We start from the raw sequence: 23,194 nt of genomic DNA, 5'->3' as shown, positions 1-23,194 counted from the left end.
GCCTGGGTGGCTCAGTTGGTTAAGCGACTGCCTTCAGCTCAGGTCATGATCCCAGGGTCCTGGGATCGAGCCCCACATCGGGCTCCCTGCTCGGCGGGAAGCCTGCTTCTCCCTCTCCCACTCCCCCTGCTTGTGTTCCCTCTCTCGCTGTGTCTCTCTCTGTCAAATAAATAAATAAAATCTTTAAAAAAAAAAAAAAAAGTTAGGAAACTATGCATAATGTCAGGTGTAGACACTGAACACATGACTGTATATTGAAAGCATGGTTCTTTCAGTCATTCAATAAGCGTGCCGTAAGTGTCTCATGAATGCAGGGCGTTCTGACTGGCACTTGGGAGATGGGGAAGAATGATACAATGCCAAGGGTAGTAAGTGCAATGACTAAGAAGAGAAACTACCACGTAAGGGGTGGGGAGGAAAGATCCTGCCACAGAGGCTAAGAACCAGCTGTGGGAGAAGGTGGGGGACAGGACAGCGTGGGAAGGGGCAGTGGTCAAGCAGGACCGGGGCTAGGGGGAGGCGATGTAAGTAAGATGAGGCAGGCAAAAGGTGGTCTAGATTTGGCGACCAAGGCATTGCTGATACCTTGGTGAGGTTAGTATCACAGGTTGTGAGGCGGAAGCCAAATTATAGGTGCTGATGTTTCTCAAAGTATCATCTTTGGACCACAGGCATCAGAGTCCCCCAGGGTGCTTATCAGAAACAAAGAGGCCAGGAGTCCTCCCTCAGTCTACTAAATCAGAGCAGTGGGGTGGGGGTGAGGAGGCAGGCTGGTAATCTGCAATTTAAACCTCTGGTATGAACTCTAATGTCTGAGGACATTGGGGTCAACCTAGAGACATAATCAGTGGTATTCCCCTTGACCTGTTCTAGGTCTGAGTCTGATTAGAAATTTTATCAATGATGTAACTGTAAGATAAAGAGAGCTGTGGTTACTGAAGCCTTTAGTTCTGCCCAGCGGCAGACTCTGCTTCCCTTCTTCCTTTCCTGAACAAACATGTAGTACGTACCTCTTACGTGCCAGGCATAGTCCTAGGCATTGGGAATGCAGAGATGAGAACAGATGTGATTCCTGCTCTCACAGAGCCTATAACCCAGTGGGGAAGAGAGATTTTTTTTGAAGATTTATTTATTTATGAGAGAGAGAGAGAGAGAGAGAGAGAGGTGGGGGGAGGGGCAGAGGGAGCAGGAGACAGAAATTTTAAGCAGACTGCGCTGAGCGTGGAGCCAGATGTGGGACTCCATCTCACGACCCTGAGATCACGACCTGAGCCTAAGTAAACCAAGAGTCCGACTCTTAACCGACTGCACTACCCAGGTGCCCGAGATATTTTTTTAAAAGATTTATTTATTTGAGAGAGAGAGAGAGCATGAGCGCACGCACAGAGCAAGTGGGGGTGGGGGAGGGGCAGAGGGAGAGAGAAAAATCCCAAGCAGACTCCCGCTGAGTGCCCGGAACCCGACACAGGGCTCAATCTAGAACCCTGAGATCATGACCTGAGCTAAAATTAAGAGTTGGACGCTTAATCGACTGAGCCACCCAGGTGCCCCAATATTAAGCAGGTACAAACAATACAATGTTATAATGATCAAGACAGAGGGGCTGCCATGAGCATATGTAACAGGGGAACCTAGGCTAGTCTCGGGCTCAGAAAAAGGCTTCCTGAGGAAGGGATGTTTAGACTGAGATCTGAATGATGGAGTAAGAATTAGTCAAATAAGAAGTAGGTTTAGAGGAGAGGAGATGGTTCAGGCAAGGAGAAAAATATATAATAAAAGGATCTGAGGGGTGCCTGGCTGGCTTAGTCAGTGGAGTGTGTGACCCTTGATCTCAGAGTTGTGAGTTTGAGCCCCACATTGGGTATAGAGATTACTAAAAAATAAAATCTTAAAAAAAAAAAAAGGATCTGAGATGATCCATGGATGCTGTGGGCACACAGAGCAGGAATATCCTCAAATGCACCCATAACCCAAACTTTTACATCTGTCTTCAACCCCAATCTGTCTCTAGGACTCCTGAGCACGGGCACCTCAAACACAGCATGTCCCAAACCAGACTTAACTAACCCAACTCCTTTTCTTGTATTCTCTTCCCACATAATGGCACGCCATTCACCCAGTTTCCCAAGCCAGAAACATGAGAGTCATTCTGTGGGGTAGAAGTGGAGATGGTAGTTGGATTAATAGGTATAGAACTCAGATTTCAGAGAGAAATGTGGGCAGGGGTACACAACTGAGAACCCTTCACCCGGAGTAGTGTTGACATCATGATGATGGATTAGGTCACCGAGGGAGAGGGATGTGGATGGAGTCCCAAGAAATATCCACATTTCAGGGATGGCTGAAGAAAATGAGGAAAAGACAGAAAGAAAGGAGAAAACCAAGAGAATTGGTATCCCAGAAACCAAGGGAAGAGTGGGTAGTTTTTTGTTTTTGTGATGACCTATATGTGCTTTCTTCTTCTTCTTTTTCTTTCTTTCTTCTTATTGAAGTTTAATTGATATATAACATTATGTTAGTTTCAGGGAAGAGTTTTTTGAGAAGTGGTAATGGTTGACAAGTGCCTCTGAGAGGTCATGTGTAATGACCAAGGATGTAGTCACTGGGTTTTGCAATTAGAACAACAGCAGTAACCTTGGCAAGACCTGCATCAGTGAAGGGGACAGAAGTCAGACTGCAGTGGGCGGAGGAGAAAAGGGAGGTGAAGAAGCGTAGACAGGGAAAGTCAATAACCTTTTCAAGAAGCTTCACCATGAAGGGTAGGAACTAGGTGGAATATTGGTTTGAGATGGGGATTTAATCTAATTTCTTAAGGTAGAAGAGATTTGAGCATATGTAAATGTTGATGAAAAAGCTGGTAAGGAGGCAAAAGTGAAGGCCATCAGAGAGAAAGAATAAAGTCCTTGAGGACAGAGAGGATTAACCCCAGACAGAAGGAATATCCACACCAAATCTGATGGGAGCGTAAGAGGTTAGGGGTGAGAATGAGGATACATGTGTAGGTCGGGAAGACAGAAGTGGGAGGGAGTTCTTGACTTTTTGGACGCTACTCTGATCACCAGATTTCCTGACCTACAATTTTAGGGAGACTCAAGAGAAGAGCTCTCCCAATAATCTCCGTTCCATTTCTCCTTTGAAGATTGCCCAATTTATTTCTGTTCGGCAAAGGATACATGAGCCTAAGCCAGGTGGTCAAGCGTACCAGGAACAAGCTGGCTCCCTGGGAAAACTCTTGCTCCAGTTCAGGAGAGGTCTTGCCTTGGTTGGTCTTGATGAAATTGTCGAGGATGTGACTCCTTGCGACTTTGCCACCGTTGTCCCAATCCTGTAAAAAACTCAAGAGCCGGCTAATTGCTGCCTGCTCCTTTATGGAAGTCATGGTCAGTCAGTCCTGAAGTTGGCTACAGAGGGAGGGAAAAGACAGGTTACCAAAATATTTAGAACTATGCAAGTCCTGTAGTTTACTCTATGGGTTTTGCTTTTCCAGCAATTGGCTGGAGGCAGGGTGAGCCTCTGTCACCCATGCAGATGTTGTGACATTCAAAATACACCTCTTGAACAGATCATCTCCTACTTGAACAGGGAGGATTTAGCTGTGTTGTAATGGCGTGAAGAATATCAAGGTGGTAAATGTCGACTTCATGTTTAAGAGCTAACGTTTTAGCTCCTTGGATCCCCTGCTGCCAGCAACTAAAGGACCAGATGAGATGAAGGTGCTTGCTAAAAACCTGGGTGCCTTTCACCCCTCACTTCACACAGGGCCAGAAATGTGGGGGTCTTTAGAGACCTGGCCCTTCTCATACCAATCAGCTAAGGAAAAATGCTCCTTAACCTTGTACCTTGGGCTTTTATACTAACTCTCTTAAAAACAACTTAAAAAAAAAGTTAGTAAGAAGAAAAAGTTTCCATTCTGTAGTTGGATTAATGGGCTGTGGTTTGTAGGAGTCTGTGTCCTTGGGAGAGTGTTTTCAGTGGGGGAGGCAAGGTTTAAAATAAACCCGTTTTCCAAAAATAGTTGTGATTGAAAGTGTTATTATCCATAACAAATGTTAGTGCTGATGGGAGAGAGGCATGTGTGATTCTTTTGTCTAACAGACAAGTGAAAGTCATATTTCACATTTTCATGGGGTTTTCTGTGATTTACAGAATATTTGTGAAACATTACTTGCAGGGACCATGATTGATATGGAGAGAACAGCTTGTGTGTAGGGGAAATGTGTATTTCACGAAGACTGTTCAACATGAAATTTACAGTCCCATAAAGTGCTTCTACATCTTTGCCAGAGATCTAGTTAAAAGGACTTTACAGTCTGAAACATCCTAAAATTGATTCTAAATTAACGTTTCCTCACATGTATTTGAGATATTGATGGGGCCCAGCTAACAGAATTTTATTAGGAAGAAATAATCTGAGGCACACGGAGACAGACATACATACACACCAACCTCCACTACTCCCCAGAGGACACTGGATATGTGCTCCCAGGAAGGGCGTCCACGGAGCCTTGGGGATGGAGACAACCACAAAATCCTGTCAGCCTTAACAGCCAGGTGAATGACTGTGGATCAACCTAAACACAAAAATGACCAAAATCCCTCATAGGATCAGACATCAATCACTGTGAATGACATTATAGCCCTAAGTCTGAGAATAATTTTCAGAGGCTGTGGCCACCTTCAACAGCCAAACCGGCCTCAAGAAAATGGGGATGAGTGGCTGTTCTGGACCCAAGGGAACAGGAATTGAAACACCACAGTTAGCTTTATAAGGCAGGAACGCACGCTGTGCCCACCCAGCTGTCCCCACCCTCAACAACCCCCCCACCCCCCCATCCCCCACCCCCGCCGCTGCTGTGGGTGGACCCTTTCTAGGATCAAAATTTAAAGTGCCATCAGAGGGGCGCCTGGGTGGCTCAGTCATTAAACGTCTGCCTTCAGCTCAGGTCATGATCCCAGGGTCCTGGGATCGAGCCCCGCGTCGGGCTCCCTGCTCCGCGGGGAGCCTGCTTCTCCCTCTCCTACTCCCCCTGCTTGTATTCCCTCTCTCGCCGTGTCTCTCTCTGTCAAATAAATAAAACCTTTAAAAAAAAAAGGTGCCATTAGAGATGCGCCCAGCAATGCTAGGACATGGAGGGTGGGAAACTTCCAGCTGGGCGCTCCCCATTATGGCCCTGAGGTTTCCTTGGATCTTCCCTATCTTACTCTTTTCTTAACGGAAAAGGAAACCACAGATGGCAGCGTTAGAAGTCACAGTGATGCAGCTGACCACGCAGTGCAGGCCCGTCACGTGGCACTGTGTGAGGTGCTGTGGGAGATGGGGGGATGAGGCACTGCCTAGGCCCTGGAGGAGCCCCCGATCTTGTGGTACAGGGGAAGAACATGAGATCTGGAGTCAGACTGGGAGCCAAGGAGAGAGGCCTCAGAAGAAACCAATCCTGCAACCCCTTGATCTCAGACAGCTTGATCAGAACCTCCAGACCCCGAGATAACCAGTTTCTGTTGTTTAAGCCCCACTCCCCCCGAGCTTGTTATGCTTTGTTGGCAGCCCCAGCAAACTCAGACATTACCCTTACTTAACCTGTTTTAGGCATTATTTCTTACTCTGGCACTTGAGGAATTAGCTTCTTGTACCAGGCGCACTTCCATTTTTTTCTCCCCTTATCCTCACAATATAGTTTTCCACAATTTATAGTTAAATCAATAGTTAGTCTTTACATTATTGACCAGGTAGACAAACACTGTTCACTCAAGCTGTAAACTACTATTACATTTTCTTTCCCTTAAAAGTTGGGTTTTACCTGGGTGAATCATTGTTTCTTTTTTCAATTGTTTAGATTTCTGAGTACCTAGAGCTATTTTCTTCCAAATGTTCCAAACACATAGCAATTTTTCCAAATGTTCAACCCCTAACTGATCAGTTCCATCTTTTCCCTGGTGACGTCTTTCCCACAGACTTGGTCTTTGTGCTCCAGCTGGGACTGGTTCCTTACTAAGCCTAGCACACAAATGTCCTGAGATTTCCTTTTGCCAGTTTTCTCTGCTGACTGTCCCATTTCCTGGACCTAGCTCTTCCTCCTTTTTGGTTTGCTCTCTTGTTTTGTTGAAGCACATTCCTCAGTAGTTTCCTAAGAAATGAAAATTTTCATTTCCTCTTCTTTATATACCCAACTGATATAACACAAGGTCAACACACTTCGAGACTTTCAAGGATAAAAAAGTAATGTGTATCCTTGAAAGTCTCAAAGTGTGTTGACCTTGTGTTATATCAGTTGGGTATATAATTCCATGTTAGGAATAAACTTCCCTCAGATTGAGCCTCCCCAGTGTTGCTGGTTGAGAAGTTCGATGTCATTCTGATTTGTGTGCCGTGGACTGTGGCTTGTTTTATCATTCTTGATGCTTTAAACACTTTTCTGAAACGGTAGGATGGTACATCTTGTTGCAGGTCTTTTTCACTTAGTATTCTAGGCCCTCAGTGGGCTCTTTTGATCAGGTGCTGTGTCCTTTGGGTTTTGGAAATTTCTTTACCAGGCAATGACTAGTCTTTTCATTGAAGAACACGTAAATGTCAGTCAATGGAGGGCTTTTCCTGCCTCCTGGGGGTCTTCTGGACTTCTCTACTTTCCGGGGGTGTGGTGTGGTGAGAGGGTGGGGGGTGCTAGATGCCTGGCATCTGGCATCCTGGGAGTGGAGGTGGGAGAGGGGCTGGGGCAGTGTGTAGGCTTTCCCACCATCACTCAGTTTTCTACCCTCTCTCTCATTCCTGCCCTTCAAACTATGCCTGAGGTCTCTGAGAATGAAGGCCTCCAGAATTCAATTTCCTTTCTCCTTATGCAGCACGAGAGTTTAGAGTGGGCATGTGGCTTTTGAGAAAGGAGCTCTGGGGTGGGGGCAAAGTGCTCTGCATACAGACTTCAGCCAGTCCCCCTGTGTTTAGCCCCTTACCTCATGTCTAAAGGCACTAAGCTTTTTAGAGGTTAAACTGGGTGAACTGACTTGCTTCTTGTTGGTAATCTCCCCTTTGGCACTAAGTTTGTAATTTCTTAGGATGTTTCAAGCCAGGTAACATTCTCCCACCTGCCTTCTACCTTCCAAATATTTGTCCAGCTTTCATCTGCTGTTGCCTTCTTCCCTGAACGTTTGTGACTTAATACCTTTCTATATTTCTTTTTTTTTTAAAAGATTTATTTATTTATTTGAGAGAGCGAGAATGAGAGAGAGAGAGTACATGAGAGGGGGGAGGGTTAGAGGGAGAAGCAGGCTCCCCGCCGAGCAGGGAGCCCGATGTGGGACTCGATCCCGGGACTCCAGGATCATGACTTGAGCCGAAGGCAGTCGCTTAACCAACTGAGCCACCCAGGCGCCCCTCTTTTTTTTTTTTTTAAAGATTTTATTTATTTGTCAGAGAGAGAGAGCACAAGCAGAGGGAGAAGCAGGCTCCCTGCAGAGCAGGGAGAAGCAGGCTCCCCGCGGAGCAGGGAGCCGGATGCAGGACTTGATCCCAGGACCCTAGGATCATGACCTGAGCCGAAGGCAGACGCCCAACGACTGAGCCCCCCAGGTGTCCCTATATTTCTTTTTTTTAAAAAAAGATTTATTTATTTGAGAGAGAGAGAGTACAAGTGGGGAGAGGGGAGAGGGAGAAGCAGGATTCTGGGATCATGACCTGAGCCAAAGGCAGACGCTTAACCGACTGAGATACCCAAGTGCCCCTATATTTCTTTATTTTTCTAAGGTTTTATTTATGTTTTAGAGGGGAAGAGGGGCAGAGAGGGAGAGAGAAACTTAAGTCCAACATGGGGCTCAATCTCACGACCCTGAGATCACGACCTGAGCAGAAACCAAGAGTTGGAGGCTTAACTAACTGAGCCACCCAGGTGCCCCACCTTTCTATATTTCTTTAATGTTATGTCAGGGAGGTTTGGAGAGGTAGGGGAGATAAGGACTACAGTTATGTTTAATCAAGAGTCTCCAGCTACTTATTTATTTTTATCTTAACTTTTCTTCAAAATAATAAAAAATTTAAAAATTTTTAAATTTTATTTAAATTCAATTAATTAATGTATATTGTATTATTAGTTTCAGAGGAGAGTTCAGTGATTCATCGGTTGTATATAAAAACCCAGTGCTCATTACGTCACATGCTCTCCTTAATGCCCGCACCCAGTTGCTCCATCTCCCAACCCCCCTCCCCTCCAGCAACCCTCAGTTTGTTTCCTACAGTTAAAAGTCTCTTACGGTTTGTCTCCCTCTCTGATTTTGTCTTGTTTTATTTTTCCTTCCTTTCCCCTATGCTCCTGTTTTGTTTTTTAAATTCTACATATGAGTTAAATCATATAATTGTCTTTCTCTGATTGACTTATTTCGCTTAGCATAATACCCTCTAGTTCCATCCACGTTGTTGCAAATGGCAAGATTTCATTTTTTTGAAGGCTGAGTAATATTCCATTGTATATATACACCACATCTTCTTTATCCATTTATCTGTCGATGGACACCTGGGCTCTTTCCATAGTTTGGCTATTGTGGACATTGCTGCTATAAACATTGGGGATGCAGGTGCCCCTTCGGATCACTACATTTATAACTTTGGGGTAAATACCTAGTAGTTTAATAGCCGGGTTGTAAGGTAGCTCTATTTTTAACTTTTTGAGGAACCTCCATACTGTTTTCCAGAGTGGCTGTACCAGCTTGCATTCCCACCAAGAGCGTAAGAGGGTTCCCCTTTCTCCACATCCTTACCAACATCTGTTGTTTCCTGACTTGTCAGTTTTAGCCATTCTGATCGACTGGTGTGAGGGGGTATCTCATTGTGGTTTTGATTTGTATTTCCCTGATAAGTGATGTTGAACATTTTTTCATGTGTCTGTTGGCCATTTGTATGTCTTCTTTAGAGAAATGTCTGTTTATGTCTTTTGCCCATTTCTTGACTGGATTATCCGTTCTTTGGGTGTTGGATTTGGTACGTTCTTTATAGATTTTGGATACTAGCCCTTTATCTGATGAGACATTTGCAAATATCTTCTCCCATTCTGTCGGTTGTCTTTTGGTTTTGTCAACTGTTTCCTTTGTTGTGCAAAAGCTTTTTATCTTGATGAAGTCCCAATAGTTCATTTTTGCCTTTGTTTCCCTCGCTTTTGGAGACGTGTCTAGTAAGAAATTGCTACCGCCGAGGTCAAAGAGGTTGCTGCCTGTGTTCTCCTCTAGGATTTTGATGGATTCCTGTCTCACATTTAGGTTTTTCATCCACAAAATAAGACCTGATGAGGATTACAAACCAACCCCCACCAAAAAAAAAGCCCCAAAACCAAACAACCAGTAAGTACAATTTTTAAAAAAATGAAGAAGAAGAAAACAGTGGGAAAAGGAGAGAAATGTACCAATTTCAGGAGGGAGTTGCTGGGATAAATTCTGTATCTGAGCTTCTTTTTTTTTTTTTAAAGATTTTATTTATTTAGGGTGCCTGGGTGGCTCAGTTGGTTAAGCGACTGCCTTCGGCTCAGGTCATGATCCTGGAGTCTCTGGATCGAGTCCCGCATCGGGCTCCCTGCTCGGCAGGGAGTCTGCTTCTCCCTCTGACCCTCCCCCCTCTCATGTGCTCTCTCTCATTCTCTCTCTCTCAAATAAATAAATAAAATCTTTAAAAAAAAAAGACAAGGGTGGAAACAGAAACTACTCTCAGATTGTGTAAAACTCCAGAGTCCAGGTTCTCGCCATTAAACCCAAAGCACTGCTTCTACTCTCCCCTGTGTTCCAAAATGTCACCAATAACCTCTTGTCAAATTCTGTGGCTAACTTACAGTCCCATCTTGCTTGGCCTCTGATGGATTGTGGATGACTCTCTGAATATTTCTTTCCTGACCTCACTCTCTCCCGGTTCTGCCCCTCACTGGATCCTCCTCAGACGCCTTTGTAGCTCTGTTCTGTTCTCAGTTGTCTTCTCACGCTTTGTAATCTTCACTCCCATCACTTTGTATTACAGTGTAGGCTTTGGGACTCCCAAACCCATGTTGTCAGCCTGGGCCTTCCTCCTGAGGTCCAGATGCCTCTATCTAAAGGACTCGTGCAAGTCTTCATCCTTACATTTCACACTCTCTTCAAATCCTAAGTCCCTAGGGTCACCTGGGTGGCTCAGTTGGTTAAACGTCCCACTCTTGATTTTGGCTCAGGTCATGATCTCAGGATCCTGGGATCAAGCCCTGCGTTGGGCTCTGTGCTCAGTGGAGAGTCTGCTGGAGATTCTCTCTCTCCTTCTGCCTCTGCCCACCCCCACATTTGTGCGCGCATATGTGTGTGTTCTCAAATAAATAAATCTTTAAAAAATGCAAATCTGACAGATTTCCCTGCTTCAAACTCTTCAATTATTCCTCATTACCCTCAAGATAGAGTTTCAAACATCTCAGCCCAGAGAACTTGTTTAAATTCTGCCCCAACTGAAATCTGCCCTGCCACCCATCCCCCACACTCCATTCCCATCACTTCACCCAGCGTCTCTAACCTCCTCATTGCTCAGTTCAGTGAGGACAGTTTAGTCTTTTGCTCTCTTGTCCTTTTGCTGCCACAGCTAACACCACTGACCATTCCTCCTGCTCAGACTGCTTGCTTCCCTGAGGCCTCTGCACCATGACCTCTTCTCTTGGCCGGCCTGAGTCTCTGGCGCTGCCTCCCTCCACCCCATTGTGGGCCTCCAGTGCCTGTTGCATGGCAGGAAGGCCTCAGTAACCTCAAACACGATTAGGAGTCTCTCTGCCTGACGTCCAGTCTCACTGTCAGTAATTCCATCAAATGAAATTTAACAAATAGTGGCAGACAAGTGTGTCCCATCATTATGCTAGGCCTCTAGGAATACATGTGAAAAAGACACAGTTTGGGGGTGGCATGGAGCCCTCTAGATAAGCAACTTCAGTTTCAATAGTGTGCTAAGTGTTATGATGGGGGTAAGCACAGGACACTTTGGGAATGTGAGCAAGGGACATCTAACCCAGCCGGGGTAGTGGCTGTTCTGGAAGGCATTCCAGAAGAGATGCCACCCAGGCTGAACGGTGATCTATAGCCAGCCAGGTGAAGAGGTGATGAAATCGTCTTTCAGGTAGAGGAAATAAAGTATGCAAGGGCTTACAGATGAGAGATTGTAAGGCATATTTAAAGAATTGCAAGTGGGAGGCGGTACAGGTCTGTGGTTAGGAACCCAGACACCACAGCTCCATGATCTCCCACCTCCCAGCTGTGTGACCTTATGCAAAGTACTTAACCTCTCTAGGCTTCAGTTCTCTTACCTGAGAAGAGGTGATGATACCTCACAGGGCCAACAGACAACCTCACATAAAGCTTAGCTCCTGGGGCGCCTGGGTGGCTCAGTCGTTAAGCGGCTGCCTTCGGCTCAGGTCATGATCCCAGAGTCCTGGGATCGAGTCCCACATCGGGCTCCCTGCTCAGCGGGAAGCCTGCTTCTCCCTCTCCCACTCCCCCTGCTTGTGTTCCTGCTCTCGCTGTTTCTGTCAAATAAATAAATAAAATCTTAAAAAAAAAAAAAGCTTAGCTCCTGTTTTCATGGCTGAGATTGTTCAGAACGGCTGGAGAACAGTCTGAGGGTGGAAATGGCAAGGGATAAAACTGTGACAACAGGCAGAGGCCAAATAATGTGTGTGCTGTGCGTGCTGTGCTTCTGGGTCTGCACTTGATCCCCAGGGCCATGTGAAGGTACCGAAGGGTTTTAAGTCAAGGGTGACATGAAGAGAGTTTGTTCTAGAAACATCCTCTTGACTGCAGTGTAGAAAGATGATAGTAAGGGGGCAAGACTGGAAGTGGGACACCAGTTAGGAGGCTGTTCCCCTAATCTGGGCAAAAGCTGCTGGTGACAGTAGGCCTGGAGAGAAGCAGAAATGCCACACATTTCTGGAGAAGGGAGAAGCAGCAGGACCTGGGGACTGGCAGTGGAGGATGAAAGTGGGGAGGATTCAAGGATGCCCAGCTGACGGGCTTCCTACCTCACAGAGAAAATAGGGCCCATCAGATGCACCTCCCTTCTCTACCCTACCAGGTCAGCACCCAGCCCTTCCACATACACGAGACTCTGCCCCTCCATCGTCAATCTTTCCATCTTTCTGACTCCCCTTAAACACCTGCTCAATCTTCACCAACCAAAATCAGTACATAAATAACGCCTTCCTTGACTGCCTTTCCCTCAAGCTTCTACCCTTCCTCCCTTCTTTTTTTTTTTTTTTTAAAGATTTTATTTATTTATTTGACAGAGAGAGACACAGCGCGAGAGAGAACATAAGTAGGGGGGGTGGGAGAGGGAGAAGCAGGCTCCCCGCTGAGCAGGGAGCCCGATGTGGGGCTTGATGCGGGGCTTGATGCGGGGCTTGATCCCAGGACCCTGGGATCATGACCTGAGCCGCAGGCAGACGCTTAACGACTGAGCCACCCAGGCGCCCCCTTCCTCCCTTCTTCACCACCACATTTCTCCCGCTGGCCTCCGGGATAGTCTAAACACCGTGTGGCACGCAAGGCCCTTCAAACTTGGCCCCAGGCTAACCTCATCTCACTTCTCAACTTCCCAGGGCCCTTCCAGGGCCCTCTGCATCTGTGTTGCTCTGCCATCAAGAATGGCCAGCTTCCTTTTTGCCCTTTGGCTAATTCCCCAAGACAACGATGGGCTGTCGGTTCTGTGGCCCCACCTAGGCCACCTCGTCCCCTACTCTGCGTAAAACATAACCCTCCCTCCCACTGGAGTGTGAGTTCCTCAAGGGCAGGGGTTGGTCTTCTCTATCTTTGTGTCCCCAGGGTCTGGCATAATGCCTGGCACAAAACAGGTGTTTAATAAATGCTTCCTCGGTGAATGGATGAAGGAATCAGCCAGTTCCTTTTGGGTGGTTATATCTGAATGTCCATGATATGTAGGTCCATAAAACTACCAACTTCCCAAAGCTGCCATGTGCAGAGTGGCAGAATCTCCATCCAAGAAGGCCAGTGCAAAGTCTATGAGGCATTTTACAGCTATGACAGGAAATAGCAATGTCAGCAACGGTGTCATCTCTGGACACTAAGGACAGGGATTCAGTGCCATGAACGGTCAGTTAAATTGTAATTGGAGTGAACTGTTCCTCTGCAAACCATAATGTTCTTTAGCTGCAGCCAAATGGCATTCAAGAAGGGGAGAGATTTTTTTGAAATGTCAAGGAAATTATTTCCAATTTGGTGCTCACAACCAGAGACTCTAATGATCAGTGGAAATGAGAAGCAAACAAATTAGCACTAATGGAAAATGGCTTTTGGAAAAGAGGATTTAATTTATAGTCAACTGATCATGGCATGCAGCATGCAGTAAAAGTCAGCCTCACCAGCTTGATCATAAGAACTGGAGCATACATGGAATGCCAGAGAAAAATATACGTATGCCATCATGCTTATTGGAATCTCTCTGTAAGTGGCAGCCAATTAAAATAGTCATTATTTTACCTTGGAGAGAAAATGGTCTGAAAAATCAAAGCACATGAAATTAAAATCCGGATTAGGAACCATGGTCCAAATTGGTTTGTTTGTGGCCTTTTCACCTTGGCAAAGTCTTCTGCAAGGACGACAAACCTACTTTGTCTTCAGCCCAGAGTGGACTCTTTGTTTTTAATTTCCTCTCCATTTTTAGAGGTGATGAATAAATCTGGACTCATCCATAAATCATTTCTATAGCAGACAAATGGTTCTTCCTCACACACGGAAACTAAAATCACAAAATCTCAAAAACCCCAGCTATTGTACTAAAGTCAAAAGTCCTTAGTGACAAGTGGGGAGAGGTATTAAAAACCAAAAGGTCACTTGGTCTTGTTTCTAAATAAAGTTTCTCAAAGGGCTTTTTTCCCCTAAATCAAAGACACACTTCTCAAAGCAAGAAGCCTCCAGGGCACGGGCTGCCAGCCTGGCTCCCTGTCCCCAGATGGCCTCGGAGACAAGGCAGTCACTGTCCCCTCTTCCTGCAGGCTCCACCTGCAGAATGGGACAGAGGCCTTCTCTTTGGACTCCATCCTCTCAGCTCCTCACTCTCAGCTCCCCATTTGGAAAGAGAGAGGGAGGGAGAAGAGAGACAGAGAAAGAAATATTCTCCTTCCTACCTCAGGCCCAGCCAGAGAGTGTCCTGGCCTTTACTTCTACCTCAGGGCACATGTGCTACAATTGGTCACTTCCTTCTCATAGATTCCCTTCCTTTCTGCTCCCCCCTCATACCTTCTTCACAGATCCTTCCTGCCACCCATCACTTCCCTATAGACTCTAGGTGCCCCATCTTTTCCTCACAGTTGCCTTTCCCTCCATCCTCTCCCCAGAGACCACCTTTCTCCCACCTTCCTCCTCCAAAGCCCTCTGCCTTCATCCTCTCCCCAGACCTACCCTCACTCTCTACCAGACCCCACTTTTCCTCTCAGATCACTTCTGCCCCCAACTCCGCTCCACAGACCTGCCCTCATGCTCTCCCCCACAAAACGTTAACTGTCTAGGTCAACCATCATCTTTCTACACATGTTCTCACCCCCATACTGCTCTGTGCTTCACCTTCCCTGACCTGATTTCCTACCCCTCTTTCCTTCCTAGCCTTCTTACTCTGCCCTCAAAGGCCTTTGTTCCCAATCAGCAGTCTCCTCCACCCTTAGCTTCTCCACAGCTGCTCTGCCTCCCCCTCAGCCTGCCCCTGAAGCTGGCTCTACCCCAGGTGCCACTTCTGCAGAGCGCCCCCTGGTGGACGCTGCTTATACTCTTACACCCCAAAGATCTCAGGATTGGCAGGGGCGGGGCGGGGGGGGCGCTTCTGTCTGCTCACCAAAGCCCAGCCCAGTTCCTTATTCCACCTCTTTCCTGTAAAAACCCTTACTACTTTGAGGGTCATGCCACTCTGTTGTATTAACTATTACCCCTCCTCATATTCATATCATCGCCCACAGACTCCAGAACAATGTACTTAATTCATCCAGGACTTTGGTATCTAGCTCACAAGCATCCTTTTCCCTCCTCAAGTCCTGTCATCATCTAGGGGGTGCTGGCCATGTCAACATCTTGACTGTCTTCTGTATTTCACTCCAGCCACCCATTCCCATGGCTACACCCTGGACCTTGTCATCACCTGGAACTACTCAAGCTTCATTATTCCACTTTCTGATCACACCTCTCTCATTCAAGTCTTTCCAAGATATATGTTCTCTAACTTCACTGGGGCCCCCAGTCCATAACACTTTTACACCCTCTTAGGCAGTTTAGGTTCTAAGCTCCATCATCTCAACCTTTTGCCAGGATCATCCACTTCCTTGTCCTCTGTCCTTCCATTTCATCTGCCTGATGAAACCCAAACCTGGATAGATTCAACTAAGCTCTCTGCACCCACCACTAGATGCCTGAATACTGCTGAGGGAAAAATACCTCCCGCACAAACACGCAGATCGCTGCTGCTACAGTGAATGGTCACCAACCTCATAACTGCCCAGAAATCTGTACGCTGCCTGTCATCCTGCTCCCATTCTTCACTCACTGAGGCTAGTTCAATCCCCCTCTGCTCTTCTCAGACCTTGCACACCATCTCCAATCCCACTCTCACTGGCTGACATCATGCCCACATTTCACAGAGAAAACAGAAACCACCAAACAAGAATTTCCTCAACTTCCTGCCACCAAACCTACTAATATACAGATCTCACATGCTTCCTTGTTGTCACAATGCAAGTGTCCCTCCACTTTTCTAGGTGAATTTCTCCACCAATGCTTTGGATCCCTGACCTTATTCCTTTTCCAGGGGTGGTACTCTGTTATTTCCTTTTCTCTGTCATTTTATCTTTTTTCCTTTTGCTGGGTCCATGCCAACAGCACTTCTCTCATCTGAATAAAAACCTTTGTCTCCTTCCAGCTATTGCCTTCTTTTTTCTCGGAAAGAGCCAAACATCTCGAAAGTGTATTGTACAGTCTTCACTTCCTCACCTTCCACCTGCTTCTCAACTCACTGTAATTTGACCTCTGTTCCCATCACTCCACCGAAACTGCATTTGCAAAGGTCACCAACAACTTCCTCGTTTTTAAATCCACTGGATTTTTTTCAGACCTTATTCTACTTGATTAGTCATCAGCCTTCAACACTTTCGTGCCGTGGCTTCTGAAACACCACATTCTACCACTGACTATCTTACCACTCTGGACACTTCATCTCAATTAACTTTGCAGGTTCATCCTCCTTTGCAGACCCTCAGACTTGGGGGCTTCTCAGGGCTCTGTCCTAGGCCTTCTTCTCTTCTTACTCCTATTTATACTCTCTGGGAAGCCCAACAAATCCATCCACTGGTGTGGCTGATGTATATAAGGCACCACAGACCACCGCATTTTTATTTCCAGTTTAGGCTTATCTTGCAAGCTCCAGTCAGGCATATTCCAACCTCCTGGACACTTCCACCTGGATGTCCCACTGGCATCTCAAACTCATCGGAGCCAGAACTTACCCTCTCCTAAAAACCCTGCACCTCTTCTTTCTGTTTGCTCAAGCCAGGAATTTAGAAGTCATTGTTCATTTCTCCTACTTGCCCTACCAGGCATCAAGTCCAGTTCTTTTTAGCTCACAAGTATCTAAGGAATACATCCCCTCCTCTTCATTCCTGCTACTTCTCCATTCTTTAGGCCACCATAACCTTTCCCCATTACTGAAACAACTTCTTAACTAGTCTCCCTCCTTCTCCCAATCCCCAATCCATTCTCTGCATTGATCTTTCTAAAATGCAAATCTGATCTTTATTCCTTTGCTTAAAGCCCTTCAATGACTCCCCACTGTCCTCAGGATAAAGTCTGAGCTCTTGCGCTCATAGGTATAAAACACACTGGAAAATTTTTACCATCTACCTATAAGCTCAAAGCTGAGTGTGACATCAAAGACTCTCTAGGGTCTGGGCCTAACTTTTCTTCCATGTTTACTCTCACATTAGTATCTCCTCTGGCCAGAAGACACTCAAAATTTCTGGCACTCATCCCTCAGTTTCCCCTCATTGAGCTCCTGCAAGGAGTCCTTTGTCCTCCATATCCCCATAAGTCTTTCAAGGCCCAGCTCAAGACACATCCCCATTGTCATAAATGCAACCCTTCAACACTCTCTGAGCCCCTAAAATGCTTAGGGCCTATTCTTTTGTAGTATTTATCCCTCGCACAGAATTAGAGTTGGTTAATGCATGGTTTCTCTCCCTCTCCTTTTAAGACTTATGGAATTCATGGCCAAAAGCTTAATCTTCACTAGCTCTCACCTACATAATAGGTGCTTAGTAAATACTTGTTAAATACATGGATAAATGCAAAAAAACTGTACTCTCTAGCCCCTTTGTGTCCCCCACGAACAGAACATTCTCTAGAGTCTTCCCCTGAAGACACCATTCCCTTGCCTACCACTCACCCCACCAGCCAAGAATATGCCTCAACCCACTGGATGGAGGATGGGCTGGCACGCGTCCCCTAGGCCGTTTGGTACGTTTTTCTACTTCCAGTCCTCGGAGCTGCGTCTGGTAAAGGATGGTAGAGGTAGGAGATGATGTAAATCAAAGGGCACTGCCGTCCACCCCGTAGGATAAGACACGGTGCGGAAGGGAGACCTTCCCATTTCCAGAATACCGCAAATCTCCCGCAGACCCTCTTACCTACACGGGAGGGTGGGGACTCTTCCCGACCGGCGTCCTGGTTGACCAATACCTGACCCAGATCACGCGAGCCAGCCAGTGGCTGCGAAGCAGGGCTAGAACGGGGCGGGGCATGGTTGCTAGGGCCGAGCCGTGGGGTGCCGCGAGAGGCTCCGAGAGAGCCTCGGCGGTTGCTAAGACTGGAGGTCACAGAGCGCCGCTCAGGGATTGGGCAGCGACGGAAGAGGTGGGTGGTGATTGGGCGGCACCCGGGAGGCTCCCGGGTGAGGCGCGGGCGCGCGAGCGGGAGTTCCGGCGGAGGCCCGTGCTGAGGGCTGGCGCCTTCACCATGGCTTCGGCTGAGCTGGACTACACCATCGAGATCCCGGATCAGCCCTGCTGGAGCCAGGGTATGGAACGAGGGTCGGGTCCAATCGTGGGGAGGTAACCTAACGAGTCTGTGGGTCGCAAGCACAGCTGTGGCTCCGCCCCTCTCGGAGTCCCGCCCTCTCGCGACCCGCCCCCTCACGGGGTCCCGCAGGTCCTGGACTTGGTCGGGCCCACAGAGCCCCACCCCCGTGCAAGCCCCGCCCCCGGAGTGGTCGCCGCGTCCGAGCCCCGCCCCTTCCCTGCGGCCTCGGCTCCGTTGGGGGCTTAGTTCTGTCTTTTCAGTTGGAGCTCTCAGGTCCGTGCCCTCGTTTCTCTCCTCGCAGCTGAAGGCTGCCGAGGGCAGGGGCTGTCCTGATTCCTTTGGGCTCAGGCTTCCCACTTCCAGCTTCTCTTCGGCGATTGTGGCTAGGGGACCCACCCATTATTTTCCACCCACTGTTTTCCCGGGGGTCCTTGTAGAAGCCCGGGACACGGGACTCATCCCTCCCACTCTCCTTGGCAGGGGTGAACCGAGCAGTCTCTGCCGTCAGGTAGAAGTCGGTTCAGATCCTTTGCAAAGCGAGGCTACCGATAGTAACCTCCCTTCCAGGGCTGTTGGTTGCACAACTGAGGTAATTTGTGTAAAGGACCCAGCATAGTGCCTGGCATGGAGTAAATATAATGATTAACATTACTCCTCCCTAGAGTCGTATCATTAAAGACAGTTGTGTGGGAGACTCCACAAAATGAGTAGCCTGTAGACCAGGCCTGCAGTGAGAGTTGGATTGGGGGCCCAGAGAATGGAAAGTTTGGCCCCGACAGGGAATTGTGATAGAGGAGGCTTGAGGTACTGAGCCCAGCATGTCTCTCCCTGCTTTAGTTCACATGGCCTTTCCGCCCTCCAGTCTCACTGCCAGCAGCTCAGCCTCTGGTATGGCTACCACAGTGATCTTCCTTAATAGAGAGGTTTGCTCTTGTCACCGGTCTGCCTCAAAGCCTTCGGTGGCTCCTTATTGCCCTCAGGTTAAATCAAGTTCAGGTTTCCTCACGTGACATTCAAAGTCCTTCGCAGTTTAGCAGCCCCTGCTTATCTCTTTGATCATTGTGTCCTTCCACTGTTCAATTTGCGTTTTATGTTCTGGCAACCCAAACTGCTTGTGATTCTCCACACACTTCTTGCTTCTCCGCCTTTGCTCCTGTCTGGAATGCCCTTTCCCCTCTGCTGCCCCGCACTGCCCCCTCGCTTGTCCTTGTCCAGTTCGTCATTGAAGGCTTAGCTCAGATGTTGCCTCCTTCAGGAGAGCCTCCCCAAGCCCCTCCCATAGCATCTTGTGTTATTGGTTGGGGTCTAGGAGGAGAGGGCAGCCCCTAGGCTCCCACAGGACAGATGGCCCTAGACCAATTCTGTTGCCTTAGAGCTGGGTATGGTGGCGTAGGGCTCTTGGGCTTATGGATGTAAAAATGCTTTTGAAAAGTTTTGGCCTCAGGGGGAGATGAAGCCAGTTAATATTATTGCCCTTGGAGAGCCACCAGCTGCAAAGGGCTGGAGCTGCCCACTGTGTGCACAGGAGGGCAGATGTTCTCTCTCAGCCCAGGTGGGCAGCCTGGTGGTTTTGGTTTGCCATTCACTTCTACCTCTTACTGGTTTTATGGCTTTGGCAAGTTACTGAACCTTCTTGAGCCTCGGATTCCTCCACTGTAAAATGGGAATTATAATGGTGCCTCCTTCACGGGATTGTGAGGGTTTACAGGACAGTGACTGGATGTGTGTGCCTGGCGTGTAGGTGTATCTCCTCTGCTTGTGGCCCCCCTCACTGCTTCAGGAGGCGGGGTCCTAGAATTGGAAGAAACCTCAGGGGGCCATTTAGTCCTACCAGCATGAGGGTATTCTGTTGCTTCCAGACCCTTCTCTGATAGGATGCTTCCTCCCAAACATCCTGGCCTGCTGTAGGTAACTGGGATTGTTAGAAAGCACTTCCTTTTCTTGAGCCATAATAGGCCTTCCTGTCGTTTCTGTTTTCAGTTCAGCATTTGCTGGGTCCTGGCCGCCAGTTAGTTGCTGGTGCCTCAGAAGTGAGTCATGCACAGGTTCCATTCAGGGAGCTGTGGTTTTCAGGACGGATGAGGATTTATAAGCAGGTGGTTTCACAATGATGTGGTAACTGCAGGACTAGAGGGTCGGGGTGGGCGCAACACAGCAAGATAATCTCTCTTCTTCTCTCTTCAAGAGGTCAGCTCATGCCTTCCACACATCTCTGTTCTCCAAGAGAAATATCTCTAGGGCCGTCGTCAGCTGTCCTTCCTCTGATGTGGTTCTAAGAATCTCCTCCATCTGATTGGCTTTAGTTCATCATGCCTTTCCCTCTCAAAGCACATGCCCAGAGCTGAGCTATAGAGGTTGAGCACCCCTCAGCGGGCGATAACAGCACTGTGGTCCCCTGAATCTGTTTCCCATCTGCAGCGAGCTCCCTCCAGGCTGACATGGCTTCACGTGGGGTTAGCCTGTGGGGATCCTGGAGATTGTCTTTCTTTTGCATTTGCTGTTTAATGGTGGAGAAGTATGCAGGACAATCATGTTTGGTTTCTGGAATGTCTTTCCCCCATGTTTGAAGATCAAAACTGCAGTGCCCAGCACTGCTGTGAGTTGACAGGCGAGCAGCTGCTGCTGGCATATCAGTTACCCAGTTACCTAGAAGGCAGCTGCAGGTCTGGGATCGTTCAGAGCCCAGGCTGGGCAGCCTAGGATCCTTCTGCTGGGAATCCCACCAGCCAGTATCTGTGACTGCCCATGCTGGGAGAGTAGTCGGCCTGGGCCTTCGCTGAAGCTGATCCCTGGACCTGGAATCTCCCTGCTTCCTTCTCTGACCAGTGATCCCCTTCCCCTCCTAATACTCTGCTCCCACCTCATTTCCTTGGGGAAGGTTCTGTTCTCCTGGCTCCCAGAGCAGGGATCCCTTTTGTAGTGCTTTTGATGGTTTTGCTCACTGTTGCTAGGGCCTGCCAAGGATGAGGTGCCAAATGAGCTGAATGGAGTCACTTGGCAGCTCTGCGGGCCCGAGCCAGAGATGCCCTGACATCCCAGGCTGAGGCTACGCTGCCCCTTCTCCCGTCCGGAGAATGGTCAGCCAAGTCCTGCCCCAGGGCCCCTCTTTGCTTGCTGGCAGGCCAGGAGGCCTTCTTAACAGCACTGTATTGCTCTCATGTTCAGTAAACATTTTCAGAAATAATTGATTCACAGGGTCTGGACAAGGGGCTTACCCTTAGAGTACAAGGAAGGCCTTTGGAGGTCACAGAGAGGGGAAGTGACGGGTTTATTGTGAGCCCAGGTTTTATTGTGAACCTGCTCTTCTGCTAAGCACTCGCCAAAAAAAAAAAAAAAAGGTGGGGAAAGAAAAAAAGGCCACTTAATCTTCAGGAAGCATTTACTGGCACCTGGGAAATAGTCTGGAGTGGTTTTGAACACCGTGGTGGGCCCCAGTGGTTGCGGTGGGCTTCTTGGAGAAGAGTGGCCCAAGCTGGACCTAGAGCTTCACAGGGCTGATGGGTAGATGGTGAGCAAAGAAAGCGCAGAAGGGCACTGGGGGTGGGGGGACTGAGGTGGTCCCACAGAGCTGTCACACCAGAGAGGCCTTAGAGGCCCAAGTGAAGAGTGAGTTGGGACTTCAAACTCTACTTGCCTGTGTGGCCCCCTGTTTTTTTTTTTTTTAAAACAGAGGAGTTTAATTTACAGGCATACCTTGTTTTATTGTGCTTTGCTTTACTGCACTTCGCAGATGTGCTTTTTTTTTTTTTTTTTTTTTTTTTACAGATTGAAGGTTTGTGGCAACCTTGCATCAAGCAAGTCTATGGGTTCCATTTTTCCAACAGCATTTGCTCACTTCGTGTCTCTGTGTCATATTTTGGTAATTCTCACAATATTTCAGACTTTTCCATTATGATTATATTTTTTGTGGTGATCTGTGATCAGTGATCTTTGATGTTACTATTTTCATTGTTTTGGGGTGCCACGAACCCCACCTATATAAGACAGTGAACTTAATCGATGACTATTGTGTGTGTTCTAACCGCTCCACTGACCATTCCATCTTCCCTCTGCCTCTCCTTGGGCTTCCCTATTCCCTGAGACACAGTACTGAAATTAGGCCAGTTAATAACCCTACAGTGGCTTCTAAGTGTTCAAGTGAAATGAAGAATCACAAGTCTCTCACTTTAAATCAAAAGCTAGAAATGATTAAGGTTATTAAGGAAGGACTGTGGAAAGCTGAGGGAGGCTGAACACTAGTCCTCATGTACCAGACAGCCAAGTTGCAAAGGCAAAGGAAAAGTTCTTGAAGGAAATCAAAAGTGCTACTCCAGTGAACATATGAATGATAAGAAAACAACCTTACTGCTGATATGGAGAAAGTTTGAGTGGTCTGGGTAGAAGATCAAACATTCCCTTAGGCCAAAGCCTAATCCAGAGCAAGGCCCTCACTCTTTTCAATTCTTTGAAGGCCGAGAGAGGGGAGGAAGCTGCAGAAGAAAAGCTGGAAGCTGGCAGAGGTGGGTTCATGAAGTTAGAGGAAAGAAGCCGTCTCCACAGCATAAAAGTATAAGGTGAAGCAGCAAGTTATGGTGTAGAAACCACAGCAAAGTTATCCAGAAGAATTGGCTAAGATAATCCATGAACGTGGCTACACTAAACAACAGATTTTCAATGTAGATGAGACAGTCTTATATTGGAAGAAGATGTGATTTAGGACTTTCATAGCTAGAGAGGAGAAGTCAATGCCTAGCCTCAAAGCTTCTAAGGACAGGCTGACTCTCTTGCTAGAAGCTAAGGCAGCTGGTGACTCTAAGTTGAAGGCAGTGCTCATTTACCATTCTGAAAATTCTAGGACCCTTAAGAATTATGATAAATCTACTCTGCCTGTGCTTTATAAATTGAACAGCAAAGCCCGGATGACAGCACATCTTTTACACCATGGTTTACTGAATAGTTTAAGCCCACTGTTGAGACCTTCTGCTCAGAAAAAGAGATTCTTTTTAAAATATTACTGCTCATTGACAATGTACCTGGTCACCCAAGGGCTCTGATGGAGATGTATGATGAGATTAATGTTGTTTTCATGCCTGCTAATACAACATCTATTCTGCAGCCCATAGATCAAGGAATAATTTCAACTTTCAAGTCCTATAATTTAAGAAATACATTTCTTAAGGCT

General features: G+C 47.4%; 2 protein-coding genes across 4 annotated transcripts in view; one reads left to right on the top strand and one right to left on the bottom strand.

Moving 5' to 3' along the window:
- ARMH1 (armadillo like helical domain containing 1) overlaps window positions 1-17,787 on the bottom strand; it is a 48,875-nt gene extending 31,088 nt beyond the window's left edge. Inside the window, exons 1-3 of one of the 3 annotated variants that reach the window (XM_081818277.1) lie at window positions 17,643-17,787; window positions 4,447-4,571; window positions 3,174-3,401 (exon numbers count right to left, since the gene is read on the bottom strand). In XM_081818277.1, coding sequence (XP_081674403.1) covers window positions 3,174-3,379 — 206 coding nt within the window. In that variant the 5' untranslated portion in view covers window positions 3,380-3,401; window positions 4,447-4,571; window positions 17,643-17,787. The remainder of the gene's footprint in view (window positions 1-3,173; window positions 3,402-4,446; window positions 4,572-17,642) is intronic. The other 2 variants (XM_081818279.1, XM_081818278.1) reach the window with 2 other exon arrangements.
- Window positions 17,788-17,941: 154 nt separating this feature from the next.
- Window positions 17,942-23,194, top strand: part of TMEM53 (transmembrane protein 53) — a 10,578-nt gene continuing 5,325 nt past the window's right edge. The window contains exon 1 of the mRNA XM_081818299.1: window positions 17,942-18,031. The gene's annotated coding sequence lies outside the window, so the exon portion shown is untranslated. The remainder of the gene's footprint in view (window positions 18,032-23,194) is intronic.

The sequence above is a fragment of the Leptonychotes weddellii genome, chromosome 4 (assembly GCF_054177405.1).
Source record: "Leptonychotes weddellii isolate Sample4059 chromosome 4, ASM5417740v2, whole genome shotgun sequence".
In the NCBI taxonomy this organism is placed as follows: domain Eukaryota; kingdom Metazoa; phylum Chordata; class Mammalia; order Carnivora; family Phocidae; genus Leptonychotes; species Leptonychotes weddellii.
This window is presented reverse-complemented; position numbering and strand designations above follow the sequence as displayed.